Genomic DNA, 21,850 nt, shown 5'->3' with positions numbered 1-21,850 from the left:
TAGGGTGTTGTTTCCGCGGGATATGTTATGTAGATATTTTAGGTCGTGCCTTTTACGTGACTGCTGGCGACCCTCTCTAAGTGATTAATCTCCCGCTGTGCCGTTCCTCGTAGCACGCCCGTGTTCTCTTGCTTCTGCGCCTCGCACGTTTGCTGAAAACGTAGCCCGCTGCTATTTGTCATGCGAAAAGGGGCGGTAGCACGTGTACGTAATGAAATTTGGTGCTTAAAGAAATAAAGGCAAAACTAGGCGCTTGCTTGAACCGACCGTACGCTGTATACCTCGATGTTTGCTCAGTTTTTTTCTTGCTTTATAGCGGGGAATTAATTAAGGGTCAGCATACTGGACCACCTTCCATTGTAATTTGACGGGATTCTAATACAGCGGTTTCGTCAATAGCAGCCATACTGTCGCATTTAATAAACAAAAACAACAATAAAACAACAACAACAACAACAAAATAGTCGCGAAGTGATCATCTCATGTCAAGACATAACAAGGTGGTCACACACCCCTTGTCATACTGGTGCTATTATTAAAGAGCTTTAGTTTGTCGGCAAACGCATTGTGTTTACAGAGTACGTAATTGTGGAGAACGACTGCAAGTTGGGCTAGTCGGGACATATTCATTACAGACGATGAGAAAGAGAACATGGACACGTCCTTGTGAACGTGAGTGTGGCTGTGTCATTCTTTGCTTGTGTTTACAAACTTTCGAGCACCGTTTACGATGATAATAATGGGAGCAGCAGTGAACGCTAGTATCAACGCGGGTTACGACATATTGTGAGGTTTTGTTGAACCACTACGTGTTAGAAATAAGTTTGTTACATGATTATTCTTTCTGACTGAAAAAAAAAAAGACAGACTGCGAGGTACCCATTGCGTCGCCGCCGTGTTTTAAAACAGCAGTTAACTAGAATGAGCTTGGTCACTGTAATAATAACTCCATCTTTGGTTAAAATCTGTACCACAAGATGGCTCCACCCACGCGGCCACTCACGCAAACACCTCCGGTAACCAAGTATACGTAAACTGCAATACGTTCACGGTAAGGTCACCAGACGTCCGAGACACGCGCCGCTTTTACCGTCATGGTCTCAGTGTTTTACGAAGCACATATGGGTCGGTGCTCTGTCTCGATTTGGGCTTTCTGGAACCAGAGTTATACCGAAATGCCTACCACGTGGTGCCAAATCGGCGTTTCAGTTTCCGGGTTGTGGTGGTGCCTCCTTCAAAGAGACTCGAGAGGCATAGCAGCAAAGCGAAACAATGTCGGAAGTGAGGCTGCGTCACCTGGACCTGGGGCGCAGTCGGAGATCTTTGTTCGATACGCGTTCTGTTCGGTTGCTGCAACTTCACAAAGTGGCAGCATGCAAAATTTGTGAGAACGGGGCAGAGAGAGCATCCAATCGGCAAGTGGTGAACTCCCCGGAAGTTTACATTCCTCGTTCGTCATCTGCTTCCAGACAGTATATTAGAAAACGACATGGTTCTAGTTTTCCAATGAATAAAGTCTGTATCTAAAAATGTATTTTTCTTCTCAAGCTTAAACACGTTTTCAAATAGTAATATGTGTGACTACTACTATTTATACCTATTAGTTTCTCTGCGCCGTACCTAGGTAGAGTCGCTCACAGCGAAGAAAAAAAAAGAATAAAGAAACGACGGGAACAGTGGCGCATTTTTCAAGAGACAACAACAGCGTTCCGGTAGCTCGCTGGCACGCGATGATTGGGTCGAGTTCGCCGCACAACCAACAGACTATTTGTTTCGAGGAACGAAAGGGAGGCCGGAATTCACTTTCTGCCATTTTTCAAACGCGTTTCGCACCTCCACTGCTCTCGTTCCTTCTCAAGCAACGCCAACACAACAATCGAAGTTCCCATCGCAAGCGCCATTTTCCCGAATTGAACAATGGTTTCGATGCGAACGTGCCATTCCATGGCCGAAGCAGCCCTTCGGATCCAATCTACCAGACGTACTCTTCGTAGCCAGTCTCTTAACGAGCGTGATCACTCCAAACTTCCCAACTCCCGCCATGTTCGGCGCCTAGCCGACGACGTGCTTGGTTGCAAGATGACTGACGGGAGAGTGTCGTCATTTTGACGTCACCGAAAACGGGGCCGCGCTCCGCGGTTGGCGACGTCGGAGTGAAGTAGGCCATTCGCGCGCGCCGGTAACCTTACGAACGCACCGAACAACGATCTCCGTTCGCACCCCAGGGTTGCGATCGGAGATCGTTGGCCTCCTAAAACGTATGACCACTTGCGAGTTGCACATTTTAGAGCGCAACTCTTAGGTGCCCGTTCCTGAGTTGAGCGTCGGCGTGTGTCGGCGTCGTACCTCGTAACCGAGCGAATGAGCACAGCGAAAGATGAAAGCGAACGCGGAGCGTAGCGGGGATACGAAAGAAGAGAGCACGAGAAGGAAAGTGGAGGATGAACGGAGCGGTAACGGCGTGCGCATGCGCATGCGCTGAGCTGTCGGCGGCCAAGCCATTCGCAGACTCGTGGGCGATGTCATCTGCGCTTCCGAAGGGGGCCAAGCTGGCGTGGGGTGAGGAGGGCTACGCTCGTCCGCGGCCTCCGCTGCTGAGGTCAATCCGCGGTACCAGCGTGTGTCGGGTATCACTGTTCCTGCAAGGGGCGATGGTGAGTGGCTACGAGTAAGGCTCGATGTGACGAGCCCTTGGGTTTGTCGCCGCTGACACTGGTGGCACGATTTCCCCGCGACGAAGGTCCGCTCTCGTCGTCGGTGGAACGAAAGCGTGAGAAGAAAAGCGTAGTGCCTCGCAAGACGGACTGTGCGGCGACGATAGCTACGATATGGTACCAGAGTAGCGCACGTCGACTTTACGGAAACAAAGCGCTGCATTATCGGAGGTCCGTCTGCGGTGGCTGCTGTGAATCGCACCCACGCGCCACCTCTCGTGATCTCCTGATTGCGAGGCAGTCGCGCCACACTTTGCAATGTCCCGTAAGAGACAGATTGTCCGCGCCAGCTGCGCTACTCACAGCGTTCTCCTCCTGATATGAACCATGTACCTATGTAATCATAGTACAAAATATTGGCAAGTGAAATGAAAACACGTATAGAGCTGTCCTTAAATTTCGCATTAGGGAGTATCGTAATCCTTGGTGAACTTTTTTTCCACACGGATGGACTTCTGAATGTATGGGCGTAGAGAAGGCACAGCTTTAACTGGCGACACCGAAAACAGTGTTCATGTAAAAAGTAGATGTGCGCGTGACGTGCTAGGAGGAGTGCTTCGCGTATATTAGGAAAAATAAAAACTGGGTAAATAGGATACAGTCAGCTGTGCAATATTCCCAGGCAGTTAGACGCGCACTCTACTGCAAGAACGCGACCCACGCTCTGTATGAAATGAACAGAACTAGGAATAAATTTTCAATAGCGTTTCTATTTCCGACGACCCCCTACTCCTGCCATCCCGCTTTGGCGTCCGAAGGATCTGGTCACATTAGTTTACGGACAAGGCTAAAACTCTCCATTCGCACGGCTTTTTGCCCTGAGGCATGCGGAGCGCGGACCACAATGCGAATACAGGAAGCTGAGCAGGCGTCGCGATCGCTGCACGCCGAAAAGCTGACGGCCGCTCCGAACACAAACGCAACAAAAGCCACCGAGGGAGCGGATATTGAATGGGCTTCGGGCGCGGGCAGGGCGGAGGCACGACCGCGGTGTCGTGCCGGGTTGTTTGTCTTTCGTTGTCGCGCTTTCGCCGAAAAGGGTGGCGAATATTGGGCCCGACCTCCCAGGAAAAAAAGAAAAAAAAAGAAAAGAGGAGAAAGAAAGAAAAAAAGAAAGGAAGTAAGAAACGAAGAGAGGCAATGTATGGCTCCACGCCTTACGCGTCGGTGCCGAGAGCCTACCTTCTCGTGTTGTTGTCGGAATCGCTCGTGGCCTTTCTAAGTTGTTCCCAGAATCCCGGCTACAGGCCCTTGAGAAAGACAGTCGGAAGCATGAAAAGAAAGGAGAGATAGAGATAGCATTTTAAAGCTGGTAAATTGCTGCGCAGTCAAAATTAGATGCGGATGGAGAATAAAAGACAAAAACACACTACTTGCAGTAAAGTGCTTTATTCTGCTGATATTAGGTTTTGTGGTGATTTGAGGACGTTTGTGGAGTTCAGATGGGCCGTAAAAGTTTACCCATTCCTTACAGTTCACTTCAATCAATCAATCAATCAATCAATCAATCAATCAATCAATCAATCAATCAATCAATCAATCAATCAATCAATCAATCAATCAATCAATCAATCAATCAATCAATCAATGAACCACGTGTATATTGCATGGTCTGCTGTGCTAAAACCGCGATTGCAGCTTGACCCAGCGAAGAAGCCAATTGTATGGTTTTCGGGATCGTTCAGACAAAGCACGTAGGTGCACATAAGAACAAGAGCACTGGGTCATTTCCAGGCCTTGGAAACTAAAACTAACTTGCGTTAATAACTTGAAACGACATTTTTTCTAGTGCCAAAGTAAGATGCCAACTGAACGCCAACCACTTCTTCTTAGGACGCGCTTAGCTGAGGAACGGTTTTTCAGAACAAAGAAACTGTCTTTGGGAAACAATGTGAAATTATTCGGTGCCATCATGTAAGCGTGCAGGAGAACAATCTGAGTATTATTTTCACATTGCTTGCAAGGTTCAACAGGCGTTGTGCCCCTTCCGGTGGCAGTTGCCAGCCTCGCTTTCCCTTTCCAGTCAAACTTATAGACGCTTTCAAAACAAATAATAATAAATTCAACACTACTCACCAGTCTTTCTGGGTGTAAGCTTAAGAAAAGCAACAGTGCAATTCTAGTATATTTTCCTTCTTCTCTGTGTCCTTAACAATCTGAGAATAAAAACGTGAAATATTACGCAATATTAAGGCGCCGGTTCTGTAAATACGAACAGGAGAGGCTACCACTGCTCGGCACAAATATAGTTGTTAAGTGAAGAGAACTAAACATACTGCAGGCTGGCGGCCGCTTGCAGTTATATTGCTCCAACAATGCGCGGACCGAAGCGGCATAGTACGAAATTTCCTACGTTATCACCTATCTGATTAATTTTTATAATAAAAGCTACAGTTAACGCTATTCATGCGTGCAAAGACCACTTTCATGTTATCCCATTTCCTGGCTTACACACGATAGGAATGCACTTGTCGCGATGTCCCCCTCTTTACGCGACAACCACCTGACTCTTCCGCGATAGGAGGATCTGGTGTTTCATTCTATAAAATGAACGTCTCAAACCAGGCGTTGTCGTGAATGAAGTTTTTGGTTTAGAAGCAGTTTTTTCCTCGATATCTCTCGCCGGCTTCTATTTGACGGAAACGTCTTCACCAGACGTGGCTCAAGTTAAGTTGAGTTGAGTTGAGTTGCTGTAGGCTACTGGTGGGATTAGCCTTGCAGTTGCTGCCGGCAATTGCTCCACCGTAGCGACACTAAACTCAAGGCAGCACACATACGAGTTGACGTATATACTGGTACAGCCGTCTTTACTATACCGCGCTAATAGACGCGCCCGGTCACCAGCTGTGTTCTCTACAATGTTGTGCAATGAAACAACAAACGCTGCCCAAATACCGTCACTTCTACAGAAATACACTTCCTCTTTGTAGTCAGCAGTGGTGCACATTGAAAAGAAAAATCAATTTTATTTATTTATTTATTTAATCTTTCCGGGACCATGCGCAGGCTTCTGCTGTGCCGTCACCATCCGACGCCTGCTGGTGCCGCGCTGGGTGCAGAACGGAACCGAGACGCCCGCGGTGCTGGACTGCGAGTACGTGTACAACGAGAACGACTTGAAGCTGGTGGTCAAGTGGTTCTTCAACGACGGACCCGAGCCCGTGTACCAGTGGATACCCGAGATGAGGCTCCGGGAGGCATTCGGTGTGCTGCAGGGTCGCCTGGACGAAGCGTTCTCCGTGAACTCGCGCGACGTCTACTCCCAGTATCGCGCCATCCGCATCCTCAGGCCCACGTGGGAGCTCAGTGGCAAGTACACCTGCATGGTTACTTCGCTGGCCGGCCAGGACGTCCGCCATCAGGACATGACCATCTTCGGTGAGCGGCGTCCCTGTCATGCCCCCGCTACGGGGCCAAGCGTCGTCCTGCGGACGAGTTGCGTGGGTAGGCTAGATGCACATCGCGGTTCCCTAAATACAGTGAAATAGACAGAATGAACAAGGAACGTGTTACTGCCATTTACACTTTATTGGCATCGGGTCCTTCGGTTGCGCGTTCCGGGTAAAACCTGGCCTGCAGCGATGGTCCACAAATAATATCTCAAACCGGCTTCTCTTGCATATTGAGCATTGCTCTTTGTTATTCTTCATTTGCTACAAATATTCTGAGCGCATGGACTGTAGTACCGCTAGGGAGGGTGCAAGGTGAGCCACATACCTCAAGGGAAGAGGAAGCTGGACAAACATATGGAAGACAGGTTGTTCACATAAGTAGAAATGCGTAACGCGCATGGGTGAGCTAGCCGCAATAGAAGGCCCAGATTTTCACTGGAGCCTAGAAGTAACTTGTTCTTCCTAAATAAAAAACGCGTCAACTACTAAAAAGTTTTTAAACTTTGGGGTTTTACGCACCTAAACAAGTAAGTGGACGCATGATGTGTAGTGGGGGACTACGGATTAACTTTCACCACCTGCGATTTTTTTACTGCGCGCCCATGCACGGCACATGAAAGAGACAAAAGTTTATTCTGGCTTTCGGTAGGACTATTTTCCCGAAAGTATCAGAAGCGACTTTCTGTGCTTGTTCAGTTCTGTGAAAATTTCTGTACAATACCATCAATCATAGCAATGCTATTGAGATGTTCGCTACGCATCGCACGCATTTGTCTATTCATCTATTCACTGACCCGCGCCTGTTGACCGGCGTGCTCGTGGTAATGACGTAGCACTGCACGGCCAATCACATTTCAACTGTGCTTTTAACCTAATGGTATTGGTAAAACTTGCTGAACTTGGCCTAAGGTTGAGAATGACGTCGGGCAGTTTTGTTTGTGTGCGCATTTAGTAGTACTAGCAATACTCGCCCAATATACACCCGCAACGCTAACAGTGCAGGAAGGCGTGATTTAGTTTAATGGCTCGCGAAGGGTGCCGCAAGAGGGCTAAACATGAGTACTTCGCTTTAATTCGTCCGGGTGTCTTCCGGAGTTTGTAGATACTTTGCTGAATCATTCCTTTCGGCTTCGCAGTGAGTGGGACGTGTCAAGAATAAATACAAAACAAGTTCTCATGAAGTGAATCGTGATATCAGTACCGCGTTATAATGAAAATGTTAAATTTTCTCATGCATTTTCTCGTTTTAGGAATTGCGTACTTTTTTTTTGAAGCGATATTTTAGTGGCGTGTCTTTATGCGGACTGGGGCAACAGAGATCTGTTTATCACATACTTCAGAGCTAGATACAGCAGGTTCGTATAATAGCATTTATTAATTATTACTATATTGCCTAGACACATCATTTAAAAAAAATTATTGCGTAAGGATACAGCAAGCAAAAAATGTTCTTTTCTCTCTGCACGGTCCCTTCGCCCTTGGCCTCTGCACCACAATCCGCAGTGCCCACCAAGTCGTTTTCCTTCAACTACAGCAGCTCGACTCCAGGCTCTGCTCATCAGTCCCGGTCGCATTCCGCGGAGAACGCCTTAAGACTGCTGTGCGTGGCACGGGGCACCTACCCGAGGCCGGAGCTGAGCCTGTTTCTGATCAAGGGAGCCAAGAGGAGGTCGGCCGACGAAGCGGGGTTTCGAACTTTCACGACAACCACAGTCGAGGAGGGGCTGTTCGACGTGGTCCTGCATGCCGACATGCCGGACAGCCAGGTTTCCTCGTTGGCTGATCTCTTTGAATGCATACTGGAAATTCCGCACAGCAACTACGCGCTGACACGCAGGATGAGCATCGCGCATGGTGAGAGCCTCCGTAAAATCTTTACTGCACTGTATTAGACCAATATTCAAGCCATTAGAGTGGAAAGACTTAGGAGTGAGGGTCAATGGCGAATATCTCAGCAACTTTCGGTTTGCAGATGGCATTGCCTTGCTCAGCAACACTGTGGACGAATTACAACAAATGAATGAGGACCTTCATTGAGAAAGTGTAAGAGTGGGGTTGAAGATTATTATGCAGAAGACAAAGATAATCATCAATAGCCTGGCGAGGGAAGAATAATTCAGGATGGGCAGTCAGCCTCGAAAGCCTGTACATAGGTGATTTATCTGGGAAAATGACTTATAGGGGGCCTTGATCGTGAGCGGGAAATTTTACAGAAGAATAAAAATGCGTTAAATTAAAGTTAAATTATGGGGTTTTACGTGCCACAACCACGATCTGATTGTGATGCACGCCGTAGGGGGGTGGAGTCTCCGAAAATTCGGACCACTTGGGGTTTCTGAACGTGCGCCCGTGGCCTAAATCCAAGTATACAGGTGCTTTGGAGTGCATACGACAAGCATTACCAAATCCTGACTGAGAGCTTACTATTCTATTCTCGTTGAAAAGAAAAGTGTGCAATCATTGCCTTCTAACGGTGCTTACATATGGGGTAGAAACTTGGAGGTTGAAATAAAAGCTCGACAACAAGTTGAGGACGACGCAAAGCGCGATGGAACGAAATGAGTTAAGCCTAACATTAAGAGACGGGAAGAGAGCGCTGTGGATCAGACAGCAAACGGCGATCACCGATATTCTAGGTGACGTTAAGAGAAAAAAAAATGTTGCTGGGCAGGCTATGCAATGCGTAGGGTAGGTAACTGGTAGACCATTAGAGTTAGAGAATGGGTGCCAAGGAAGTGAAGTGCAGTCGAGGCCGACAAAAAACCAGTGGGGGGGGGGGGGTTATTAAATTAGGAAGTTTGCAGGCGCAAGTTGGAATCAGCTAGCGCAAGACATGGGTAACTCGAGATCGCAGGGACATACCTTCGTCCTGCAGTGGACTTAAATATAGGCTGATGGTGATGATGATAATGATGATAAATAAATCAATATATTTCTTTGGCTTCTTCACGCACTTTGCATGGACGCCACCCTATCTCGCACAATGAAGAAATAGACTCGCCATCCTGGCCTTCGGAAAATGGATGTCCAGCAAAGCTGTTGAAAACTACCACTACAACTGCTGAGTCTGTTATGCAGTGCTATAATGCTTGGAGTAATCTTAGTAATGGTAATTTGGAGTAATGGTAGTTGCGACAGCACGCCGCCGCTCGTAGTATCGCCGTTTATCTTTTCCTTTGCCGCTCCTCGTATTCACGCTGCTCCTCTGAAGTCCTAGCTATGCGTTGCCTACTCATAGCGGTGCTGCAACAACAATGAAATCAGTTGCTAGGCTGGTTATTTTATATCGGAAAGGCTAGTGACGTCACTCCTCACGTCGCTAGCTGTCATAGCCACGGCTGCTTGCGCAACACTAATCTCTACCGGAAAACGTATGCGGGGAGCGCTACGTGCTTCGCATTGTTATAATGAGCGCCTTGTCATGAATTATGTGGTTCGGATACTTGTTTTGCGCCTGTTCCTTATTAGAACGAATGCTGTTATGAATGTTGTACGCATGATTCAAAAGAATGTATGAACTTTTCGCTTCACTTTGCCGAGTGCTTTTCACCTCCACCGCGGGTCGGCCCAGTATTGCACTATCTCCAGGATGTGCCCACACTTCTGTCCACAGACAACGGCACGAAAAATGCTGACCAATGAGAGGTTAACAGCTTCGCTGTAAAGAAATTATTGATGATGTCCTCAATACTACAGAACAGTGAGGTAATCAGAGGTCTCTGACAGTATTTTTTATTTCCTTGTACTCTTTACACTGTCCCTATACGGGCTTGTGGGTGTTGATTAAAGGGGCACTAAAGGGAAATACTAAGTCGATGTGGGCTGTTTAAATAACATTACAGAAACCTGGAAACGCTTGTTTCGTGCCAAGAAAAGACTTATTTCAATGGAAAATTGCATTTGAAACATCCGAACACCTTTTTCGAAATTCAAATAACCCGCCACCTAACCGGGGAAATGGTGACGTTCCATGCGCCATCACCACCCTTTATTGCCCCTGGTGAGTAAAACAGTGCCCGACAGACGGCGGTACCGAGCCAAGACACAGCGGTGGATCCGCCTCTGCGGCTGGTTTTTGGTCAAGTGGCGTAGACCGTTCGGGTATGCCGCGACACCACATGGAAGTTAGATTATCTGCTACTTGCAGTTTGTGCGAGTTTCGCGAGCCGGCAGAACCACCGCAGCACTACGCGATAACGAAACTGCTGAAACGCGAAAGCGTGGCTGACGCGGAGTCGAGCGAAAACGAAACCTTTCGACCGCCCGCGTCTTTGTCAAGGGTAATTTCAATGACTTATTTTTTCTAAAAAAAAATGGAAGTGGGCAATTAGAATTTTGTTTGCAATACAATAGAAGGATGTTTTTGCAACGAGTGCGTCTGTGCTAGTGACTGAACTTAACTGAGGAGTGCTTTCGTCATCGGGCAAGTACTCGAATGTTGCGGGGGTGTCTCTAATCATGTCCTGCGTTAACCTAAATTTCTCAATTATTAAGGCTTTGTTCGCGATAATATTGACACCTTAAAGGTTTTATAGCACTTATATATCACTATAGCTTGACTTAGCATTTGCCTTTAGTGTCCCTTTAGGGGAAGTGAATATTTTTTGCTGGTATACGCACCGGCTGGGTAACCAACGTTCAGACGTTCTGGATATGTTAGGCGTAAAATTATAAGTACACGGGCGATTTGGAGTGCATACGGCAGGCATTACCAAATCCCGACTGGGAGTTTACCACTCTCGTTGAAAAGAAAAGTGTACAATAATTGCATTCTACCGGTGCTGACATGCCCTAACTGTGCCTTGTATTCTTTACACTGTCCCTATATGGGCTTGTGGGTGTTGATTAAGGGAAGTGAATGTTTATGCTGGTATGCGTACGAGCTGGGTAATCAACGTTCACAATTTCTTAGGCTTCATTTATAGAATTTACAGACCATCAAAACCACCTTGAACATTCCTTTAAAAGTTTGGCAATATTTTCGTGGACAGCTGGAAACAACAGATTCTGTCTTCAGTGCTGCTGGAAAATCATTAAAACCAAATCGGTGAAGTAATTATTTTTACAGGCTATATCCTGACAGAACATGAAGTAATTATATTGCACTCATACAGCATGTATGAGTGCAATATAATAACAGCAATACAGCAACAATAATAATAAGACTTGTACGTTATTCTTTCTAGGTGTAGCAATGTTGCATTCTTTATTTTCCCGATTCAGAATAATACACATGTGCCCAAGTATGCTTCGTAGAAATTATACACAAATAGAATAAAACGTGTATACATTCTTGGCTTTAAGATAGGCCACGAATTCAACGTCGATAATAAAGTTCACTCTACCAAGAAAAGTGCTGTGGACTTCAGCCCACTGATATAGCCAGTTTAATATAGTTCTATCATAGCAGGGCAAAACGCCGCATGATATACCGATTCCGTGGCGGCAAAGCGAATTAGCCGTCACCGAATCGTCGTCTGATTATCTCACCGGTCTCTCTTGTGCGTGGCGGACGCCTGAACGCTGGTTAATTGGGAAGGCCTTTTACATAAGTGCAGTTTTGTGAATACGCACTCGGCTGTTCGGCGAGATTCAATGCTGAAGTAGTAGTTGAATATAATGCATGCACATGTGAAACATTGCTCTGTGGTGTTCGTGATTTTTCTGTATCACTGCGGATTTCATAATTACGTTTTATTTATGGAGGAGAAAGAAAAATTACAATGTTCGGCAAAACATTCTGCCGTGGAGCAATATATTTGTACTAAATGTCATAATAATCCTTTATATTCTTTTGTGGATAAATTTTAATGTCGTGAATGCTCTTGGAGGCTTGCCGACAGCTGGAGGCGCTGATGAGGTTGCCGATTTTCCACCACTTTCTTCTTTCCTTGCGTATGTGTGTGCCTAGAGCAATAATTGATACAATATTTTGTTGACTTCACTGCAAACAGCACATGTTTGTTGCCATGCCACAGTTGTCTCACACTCCTTCTGTCATTTGCAGAACTCACGTGGGGAGCTTACGGTGAGTCGCAATTTTTATGCTTCTGTAGGGTTGTATACGACTTCATCGCTTGCAAGCTTAGTGGATAAACAATTTGGCCATCCAGTTTTCGGTGAACAACGTCCGTGTTAAGATGTCCCCGCACAAGTGGCGTTCCTCGGGACTAAGGAATTGAAGAGTGTGATGCTACCGCTTTGTTTTTGTTGACATTAGAGAATCCGTTTGCTACTTGAAATATTTGAAGGTGTGCTCCCCATAACTTGAGAACAAAAGAAGCGCAGACATTGGTCCCTGTTCTAAAACAAGTTCTGCTGAGCTCGCTGGGCCAGGAAGACGAGTGTACTAACGCCAGCCTATGGCCACCAGAATGCTTAGGAAGTATAAATAAATCGCACTCGCAAAGCGAAACCTTCAAAATTCACAGGATTTTAAACTTTCCAAACTTCTTTCTTGTGCGCTGCCTCTGCAGTGTTTATGTGAATAAAAAAATAATAAACAGCCAATGTCTGTAGTAAACCATTCGACGGAAATCTGTTTGGCCAGGAAACATGTTGGACCGAATAAAATGCACTCAGTGACCACGTCAAAAAATGCAAAAATGACGTTTGGGAACCCCTTCGGGTTTCGGCGTAGTTTTTCTGCGTGGTCATGCTTGACAGCATGCGATGCCTGCTTAGCATTTCTGGTATACCAGAACACCCGCCATGGAGTCCCGCCATGGAACAATCATGGATTTATGGAGTCTCAACAAGTTTCACGGAGTCGCTGCTGTGCTCAGCTATGCAGAAACAGTCTGTAGAGTGCCGTGGCAAGCAGATGTCTGCCTTTGCCAGTGGCCTTTAAAATTTTCATTTCGGAAGAAGCAATGAGTCGCGACCTTAGCTTGGTGGATGCTTCCTATTCTTGTGTCCTAAAGTGCGCGAAATGTTAATAATAAGAAGCGATTCATTAAACCAAGCACAACGTAGGATAGTTGCTTTTCAGCGCCCACAGAAGACTGCAGCTTGCAACTATCACAGTCTTAAGAACTCCCTTCCCTTTCCGTCTTGGAATAGGTATATTCACTCTTACGAAAATCACATGAATTAACGCCGGTATCTCCTAATGTTTGCTAATTTTGCTAATTCTATGCTACGATTCCGGAAATAAGAGACCAATGTAAAAAATCCTTTTATCCTTTCCTTCTCCCATAGTGCGTCGCTTTTCCTTCCTTTCTGGTGAATGCTATCCGCACAGCTGACAGCGCACATTGCGCGTTCGACTTCCGTGATTTGTACCGTGCGCTAGAGCATACCCTTGAACTTGATTTTCAATGTTCTCTGCAAATTGTTTGTACTTGTTCCACCACAACTAGAGTAAAACAAACCCGAAGGATCGTGTACCGCAGTCCCACATTACCTTGTTTCATTTATGTTTTATATACTCTCTCAGCAATGAACGTTCGTGTGCAGGGCGAACTCTATAGCTCTGAAAACCAAATCAGTTGTGAACAAATCAGAAATGTGGCGAAAACTTGCTTTCGCCTGGCTGCTGCTGGGAAGATGGTATTCATTGCTATCCTGCGAGAGAGCATTGCATGCCTGAGACTTGACGTAAAGGAAGCTATGGACATTCTTAAAATATTTATGGTTGTAGTCTCTAGAATTGTGTGTGACAATGGGATGGCAATGTGTGCAGGTTCTTCTGGAGCGTCTTGCGTGCCGCCCATGCTGTCCCTATACTTCGTTGCCTTGACCTTAAGCATCTATATTGTTTCCATGCCACACAGAAACGGTGAGGGCTAACCTTGATCGATGTGCCTATTATGTGTCTACAGCCATTGTGTGTCTTCTCGTTTCTAATAATATAATGTTTTCAGTTCTGCTGTAAACTAAAATTTGTTATCTTTGTAACTAATTATTTTGTGGTGTCTTGCTATGGCCTTTGCTAGGGCCGTAGCAGTAGCCGTAGCATGAAATGACTGGTAATATCAAATATTTATTAAGCAGTTCCATAAGTAAAAATCAGTGCAGTAAATTATTGATTTCGTCTTTCCTATTGTTATCACAGAACGAAGGGCTGTAATTTTATTACTGCATTATTACTGCCCATTAATTATAGAAGTATGAAGAAGTGCTGACATTTTTAAGATTTGGTAAGGAGTATGTTGCATATTATAACACAGGGCGCCTAATAAAGACATGATTCGGATAGCACATACCTTAACCAGATCACATGCGGGACTATATTCGAAAGGGAGATACTAGCTTCGTGTTGTGGTACACAGGTGGCGCTGAAACTAGCAATGGTGAATATGGCTCGGTCACTGGCAAATGAACGTAGCCGTTAAGCTCGGCGCCTGTTTCTTTCGGCAACCTCGGCGACCCGGTACACTCTCAAGTGGCGTGATTGACTGATCGGGCTGGATAAAAAGCGAAGAATACGTACGACACGATGAAATGGAACCACATCTTTCGGTTTACCGCGCGCATGGTTTGTGGGCCGATAGACAACGCACCTCCGTTTTTCTTACTTCCTGCCTCTTCCACGCGGTGACGCGCGTATCAAGCCTTCTTTTTCTTATTCGGTTGGTCCTTCGGTCGCGGCATGAGTCACCCAATGTATACACTTGCTTGTCGTCAATGCCGCATTCCTTCCTGTGCATTTTTCGTTTCAGTATTCCCCCCCCCCCCCCCCCCCCTAAAAATTAAGTAAAATTATTGTTGCAGCGCAATGAGGTGTTGTAAAGTGGTCAAATTAGGATTTTGTTACATTTCTTCTTTTTGCGGCAGCTCAACCTCACCCTCCCTCGGTGTCTCTCTTCGGCGTATTCGCGGTAGGGAAGCCCAGCGTATAGGAACACGTAACAGTCTTGAAAACTACAAAAAAAAGAATAATAATAAAGAAAGAAGAAAAATGCATGCCATGCTGCAAGAACCAAAGATGTGTATACATTTTTCAGTAAAAACATTAGATATGAGGATTTTACCGGTATAGTACTTTATTTCTCTGACATTAGCAATCCTTTCCTCTCATTTATTCAGTGATAGCGGCATTTATGATTGATGTCGGCTGTTGGTTCTAGAGGAGTCGCTGCTTGTTGACTTTTATTAATGAAGCGGTCTGCGCTGGACGCATGAAAGAAGACGAAGGAAGGTGCTAGGGGAGAAGTGAGAAGGAAGAAGTTGGAATAAAATGGCGGACGACACCCGTCTCACTTAGATGATGTCATTTCTGTTGCCGTTCTAGTTAGGAACGCTACATTTTGGCGCAGCCGACAGTTTTCGAAGACCAGCGATGCGGGTGACGTTTTTCGTCGACCAGGCGTCATCAGAGTCTGTTGTGTTCACCCGATACCAAGTGCACGGTGAGCCAGCGACGGACCTTCCTCTTGAAGTTAGTTCTACCGCGCTGATCAACGTGGTACTGCAACAAGCTGCAATCAGCCGCCAAGCCCTCGTGCAAACAGGATCGGTGACAGTGAATCTACAACTGCAGACACTGAGCGAACTCGTTCTGGAACCCATACGACGTGGCACCCTCAAAGAGGAAACGCCTGCCGGGAAGGTGAGCCTAGACTTGAGTGTTATGGAACTGCAAAGGAACATTATACAACAGATCGAAATAATGAGAACTTTCGTCCAAGCGCTTAGTCGAGAGCAGTCAGCACGAAGTATTGTTGAACCAGATGTTTTTGAAGGAAAATCGCAAAATGCGCACTACTGGCTGTGTTTTTTCGAGTACGCCTGTGACAAGAATCTGTGGCACTCCGACGACACAAAGATTTTGCATATGCGCCGCTATTTGGGCGGTATAGCCAGAAAATGGTATGACGTGCAACTCATGGATTATGGAACAACATGTTGGGAACTGTGGAAAAGCAACTTTTTAGGGGCTTTCGAAGGCAACGCAGTAGAAAGATGGGATGCGGCACTACGGTTCAGTTATACAGGTGGCTCTCTGCTTGAGTACTGTCTTGAGAAGCGTCGCCTGTTGTATTCTGCAGAACCGAAGCTGTCGTCTTCTGCTGTTGCAGCTTTGATAACGCAAGGGTTGTGTATCGAGATCCGTAGTCATGTCCAGCTCAAAGGTCCAAGAACGTTTGATGACCTTCTGAACTTTCTACAGACCTCAGTGCCAAGAATTACATCGAGCAGACAGCCAGATGGTAGAACAGAGCAACTTGATTCCAATCTAGAGTCGTTGCCGTCAACTGAATGTGAACACAGCTTCATAAACAAATCTCTGGGAAGCGTAAATCATGACTGTGAGGATGGTGAAGAACCAATTACCGCAGTTCACGGCAACCTACTTCCACATAATCTGTCTACCGTGCATCACAAGCCCCAGAAAAAGAGCTTCAGTGAGACAGTATATTTGGTGTCGTCAAGCTTATTGTACGCCCCCATTAAGGTAGATGGCATTGAAGTGAAGGCTCTCGTTGACAGTGGAGCTTCGGTATCTATTATCAACAAGACTCGAGTGGATGCCAGTCGTCTGCACGCTGGTAGAACATTGCGTGTCCAAGCCTACGATGGGTCAGTGACCATGCATAGCGAATGGGTAACCCTGGCTATTGAATTTCAAGGAAATGCTATTACCAGTGACGTATTGGCCATTCCCAATGTCACCTACGATTTTCTTTTGTCCCGTCCAGACATGAAAAAACTTAAGATGAACCTCTATTGGGATGACAAGGTAATGGCCGAAGACACGATAAGAACAGAAGACCCTGGTGAAGAACCTAGTGTATCAAGGCTAATTTTTCACCACGAAGACATCAAGACTAAGTACCCAGAGCTTATATGCATAGGAAGCTACCCTCCAGCAATGAAATCCCATGTCGTTCCTTTCGAGCTCGCAGATAAAACAGTGGTTCGTAGAACCCCCTATAATATGTCCAGAGATAAAAAGGTGTGGCTGAAAAAGGAGTTGCAAGAAATGTTAGACGCAGGTATCATCCGGCCTTCTGTATCCCCATTTGCTTCTCCTATCACTATTGCACCTAAAGAAGACGGGACATTCCGCCTCTGCACAGACTACCGGGCTCTCAATCGTCAAACTGAATTGATACCTTATCCAATGCCGAGAATCGACGACATCATTGACGAAACCGGTGGTTGCCATTGGTTTTCACGAATAGATCTCTGCAAGGGCTTTTGGCAGATTCCACTAAGTGAAGAAACGAAGAAGTACACCGCGTTCATAACCCCATTTGACTTGTTTGAGTACAACCGCCTACCATTTGGTTGGAAAAACTCCCCTGCGTGGTTTCAGAAGATTATGACGGACATTCTGAAACCTTACCTGGGCACATTTTGCAATGTGTACATCGACGACATCATCATCTACTCAAAGACAAAGGACGAACACCGTAGTCATCTTTCAAAAGTTCTTCACGCCCTCAGTCTTGCCCAACTCAAAGTCAACTTCAAGAAAAGTGCGTTCTTTCAAGATACCGTAGTATTTCTTGGCAGGGTGTTTGATGGACAGACTAAAAGCACCAAGCAAGAATCGGTAGAGAGAATCTCCAAGCTGGTAAAGCCTTATGATGTGCACTCCCTGCGCGTTTTTCTTGGCCTTGCAGGACACTTCCGGGCGTTTATCAAAGACTACGCACTGAGAACAAGGTGCCTCACACGTTTAACTCAGAAAGACGTGCCTTTTCATTGGGACGAGAAGTGCGAAGCTGTCTATCGTGAGCTTGTAAAACTAATATCGTCGGACCCCATCTTGCGAATACCGGATTTTTCCTTGCCTTTCGTGCTGAACACGGACGCATCACATTATGCTACCGGTGCAGTTCTATACCAGAAGCCATCCAAACAAGCTGATCAAACCAAACACTACGTCGTGGGGTACTACAGCTATACCCTGAAACCCGCCGAAATCAATTACTGTACCACAGAAAAGGAAGCTCTGGCCGTCTTAAAAGCTGTGCAGTACTTTCGTACTTACCTGGAAGGTGCCAAATTCATACTTTTCACGGACCATCAAGCATTGACTCAACTTCTGAGCATGGCCCAGCCAAGAGGCCGCATTGCTAGATGGGTGAACTATCTGCAACAATTTGATTTCGTAATTTCGCACCGTCCTGGCCCACTCCTCACTGACGCTGACGCACTATCAAGATTACTTGTACAGGAATCAAGCAATAATCCAGATACAATCAATCATATTAAGCTATGGGAAGGTACAGAAGAGCTCCAGTTTATCAATGGAAGGTATCACGTACCACCAACTATGATTCCAAGGATTCTTCATCTATACCACGACACCCCTGAATCGGGTGGACATGATGGCTTCTGGCGCACTTATAAGAAATTGCTCATGAGATTCACATGGCCGGGCATGAAAAACGACATCAGCCATTACATCCGCACATGCCACCTCTGCCAGGTGAACAAAGTTAAATTCAAGCAATCGACAGACGTTATGACAAACCCTGAATATTCAAGCATCCCGTTCGAAGTAATTCATTTGGACTTCGCGGAGCTCAAAAAGAAGGGGGAAGGAGTCAAGCGAACGCAAGCTTTCTTGCTCTCCATAGATGAGTGCACACGGACGATTGCGGCTAAAGCTGGCAAAGAAGACGCAAACAGCGTAATAGACCTCCTCAAAGCTGAGTGTTTTAAACACACAAAGACGCTCGTCTGCGACAACGGGCCGGCTTTTCGGAGTGCCAAATTATCAAAGTGGGCCCAGGAGCACGGCATCATGATAAAGTATTCTTCTCCATACCACCCGGCAGCAAACGGCCTAGCGGAACGTGCCATACGAGACATCAAACAGTATCTGAAGATGTATCCAGACTTTGCCAGTGGCTGGAAGTGCTGTCTCGAGGCCGCCGTGAAGCATCACAACAGATCATACACCACGAGTTTAGGCTGCAGCCCTCATTTTGTAACTTCAGGTACAGCGCCCATACTTCCTGCAGATCGTGAGCTAGGTCTCCTAGAGAACCTCGAACTTGCGGAAGTAAGGAAAACTGTCAAAGAACAGGAGATCTACAGGCGCCGCATGAAGCGAAACTTTGATAAAAGGCACAGTAGCGAGATACCGGACATACAGCCTGGAGACTATGTCCTTGTAAGGAAAGGAGCTGTGCCCTCAAATTCAAAATATTGCGGACCATTTCAAGTTATTAAGACTGCATGCCAGCATGGAATATTGAAGAATGTCTGGTACGCCGGAGCCTCGGGCCAAACGGAGTGCGCCGCTATTGGAAACGTATTCAAGTATTACCCCAGGAGGTGTAATTAAAAGAAATCCGGAAGAGTGAAGCGGTCTGCGCTGGACGCATGAAAGAAGACGAAGGAAGGTGCTAGGGGAGAAGTGAGAAGGAAGAAGTTGGAATAAAATGGCGGACGACACCCGTCTCACTTAGATGATGTCATTTCTGTTGCCGTTCTAGTTAGGAACGCTACAATTAATATGTTAAGTATTTCCTAATGATTATTTTAAGTTTTTTCTTGAAATAATGCTTGACACTTCAACGCTCTTCTTGGTCCTTTGCTATTGGCCCTGTTAAGGCTTCACTTCTCTACAAGGTGCATTTTTACGGCTTTTTTGCCTGCCTCGAGCCAACAAGTATTTAGAGAAAGCCGTAGAATTTCAAGTTAACCCTAAGGTTTGTCTGAGCAAACGTCTCCGAATGTGTGGAAAAATTAAAACTTCATATTTTTGAATTTTTTGCAGGTGGCAATGACGACAAGCATCACATCACCGAGGACTTCCAAAACAAAGAAGACGACACGTAGTAAGCGTTGTTGCAACGTGTGACAGTCGGTAAATGCGTGTTTGTCGCGCATAGTGGAAGCAAGGTTCGAGGACAAGGTGCCCGTTTGAGATGAACGAAATCACCGCCAACATGGCGTGAACGTGCACAGGTACCCGACCGCGCCAAGGAGACACCACTGTGGGGATGTCTGACGGAGCGGTGCCAACGAGGTGTCAGCGTTTCAAGTGACTGCATGTGACCCTGGTAGCAGTCGTCACACTCGTCCAGTGTCGACTGCCCGCTCATCATTTTGTCTGTCAGATGAAGCAGACAAAGGCATGTGACAAGACGTGCTTCGACACTTTTGGAGAAAGTGTTTCCTTTTGCTGCAAGCTCATGCGTAAACTTGTCGTAATCTGGCGCGGTTTTGCTAACGCTTAAATGACATCGGAGGAGCTCGCACTGCGGAGGATGTATTGTGGGGCATTATTTACAGAAACTTAGGCATGATACGGCGCTCGTAAGAGTCATCGTCGAAGAGTTTCACTTGCATCGTGATCCAGCTATGGCGGACGTTGCGTGCTTGTTTCTGTCGAAATAAAAGTAAAGATTTGAAAGCTGCTTTCAAAACACATTCATTTCGCAAGAGAACCACAGTTTTAAGCTCACTCAAATATTGCTATCGAGAGCCTTTTGTGAACTGTTGACAGAGGTCAACACAGCCGGAACGAAGCTGTGTCCTATGATAGTTTAGACAAGTGAGGTAAAGGTGAGTTTCATTGGCTGCGTACAGCGACACTAAGTTTGTAGACAATGCTTCGACAATGGGACTTGCCTCCTTCAGAGACACTGTTGCTTTCTTTGACAAGGTCCACGCATGATGATCGCTCACCAACCACGGATGAGGAGGTCTTGAAACTTCCCTCTTCTTGTGAACTACTTTAACAAAAGGTTAACTTGCATTTTACATATTATAGTGACATGCCAATGACATTCGCGGTCCTTTTCGGTGGTCGCCTTGAAGCTTACGTAAGCAATTTAATTCTGAAGGCCCATTGCCTGAAATAGCAAATGAGAAGCTTCGCTAAGTGACGACGTTTTGGAAGGTGTGTTTGCAGCCGAAAAAAATGTGGAAGCGATTGCTTCTCGCCTGTATGGTTTCGTGGATTTCCAGAATCTGCGCAACCTCCAGCGTGTTGCACTGGTGTTAGTGGCGAAGTGCTTTCCTCGAAGAACTCGCTGCCGCTTGTCGGTGAACAGGACAAAATTTGAATGAAAAACAATGCTAACAATCGTGTCTTGAAGCATACGTGCTGCAGCGTGGAGCCCACGCCCAGTGAGCAACACTAATGTTCCGAGGAGCTCACGCTAGAATGGGAATAGCTGGCGGAAGAACCCCGGTTTCCACAGCCCAGTAGTTATATTGGCGAGGGCGACTAAAGATGAACGAGCCAGATCGTGCCTCCGAAAAAAAAAGCAGGTGTGAGTTCGGGCTGACGAGGAAACTGCATATTCTGGTTAAATAAAATAAATTGCTGAGTGAGCGCTTAAATATACTGTGGAAACATATGATGATAACACGATGTGAAGGAAAGTCAGATTCAGCCAATATCTCCGAAGACTGGAAATAATTCATTTCGCATGCTTTCCAAAGAGTTTGAGCCGCAAGACGGCTTAATCATTCATCGTCAGTAATTTTTTTTCTAGCGCTGCGTGAAATAAAAAATGAGAACGTTGCTTCCTTCGAATGAGCACATTTGTAGCGTACGCATTATGTCTGTACACCGCCTGCCATGACCTCAAGCGCAACCTCGACAGTCTTTCTTATTACACCGCGCAATTCAGACTGACGCTCTTCTCATTACTTGCGCTTGCTACCCCTTCGGCTGTTTCCTATTGTATGCGTTTACCTTCGGTTGAGGCTTAAAGTGTAGCAGTGACTCTGGAAGTTTGTCATCAGCTTCTCGAAACTGCAAAGTTTGCCCTCGCACATTCGCACTCCCCCCACTTCACGTATTTCCTCGAGTGGACTGTCAGT

The 21,850-nt window shown here is 46.2% G+C and overlaps 1 protein-coding gene across 2 annotated transcripts in view; it reads left to right on the top strand.

Annotated features, from left to right (window-relative positions):
- LOC135909162 (uncharacterized) overlaps nt 1-20,427 on the top strand; it is a 48,035-nt gene extending 27,608 nt beyond the window's left edge. For both annotated transcript variants that reach the window (XM_065440994.2, XM_065440993.2), the window contains 5 exons: nt 5,721-6,092; nt 7,610-7,960; nt 12,114-12,134; nt 13,791-13,886; nt 19,791-20,427. In XM_065440994.2, coding sequence (XP_065297066.1) covers nt 5,721-6,092; nt 7,610-7,960; nt 12,114-12,134; nt 13,791-13,886; nt 19,791-19,852 — 902 coding nt within the window. In that variant the 3' untranslated portion in view covers nt 19,853-20,427. The remainder of the gene's footprint in view (nt 1-5,720; nt 6,093-7,609; nt 7,961-12,113; nt 12,135-13,790; nt 13,887-19,790) is intronic.
- The last annotated feature ends 1,423 nt before the right edge of the window (nt 20,428-21,850 follow it).

This window comes from Dermacentor albipictus, chromosome 4 (genome assembly GCF_038994185.2).
Source record: "Dermacentor albipictus isolate Rhodes 1998 colony chromosome 4, USDA_Dalb.pri_finalv2, whole genome shotgun sequence".
Taxonomy (NCBI): Eukaryota; Metazoa; Arthropoda; class Arachnida; order Ixodida; family Ixodidae; genus Dermacentor; species Dermacentor albipictus.
The sequence above is the reverse complement of the archived record's forward strand: the minus strand, read 5'-3'. Positions and strand labels throughout refer to the sequence as shown.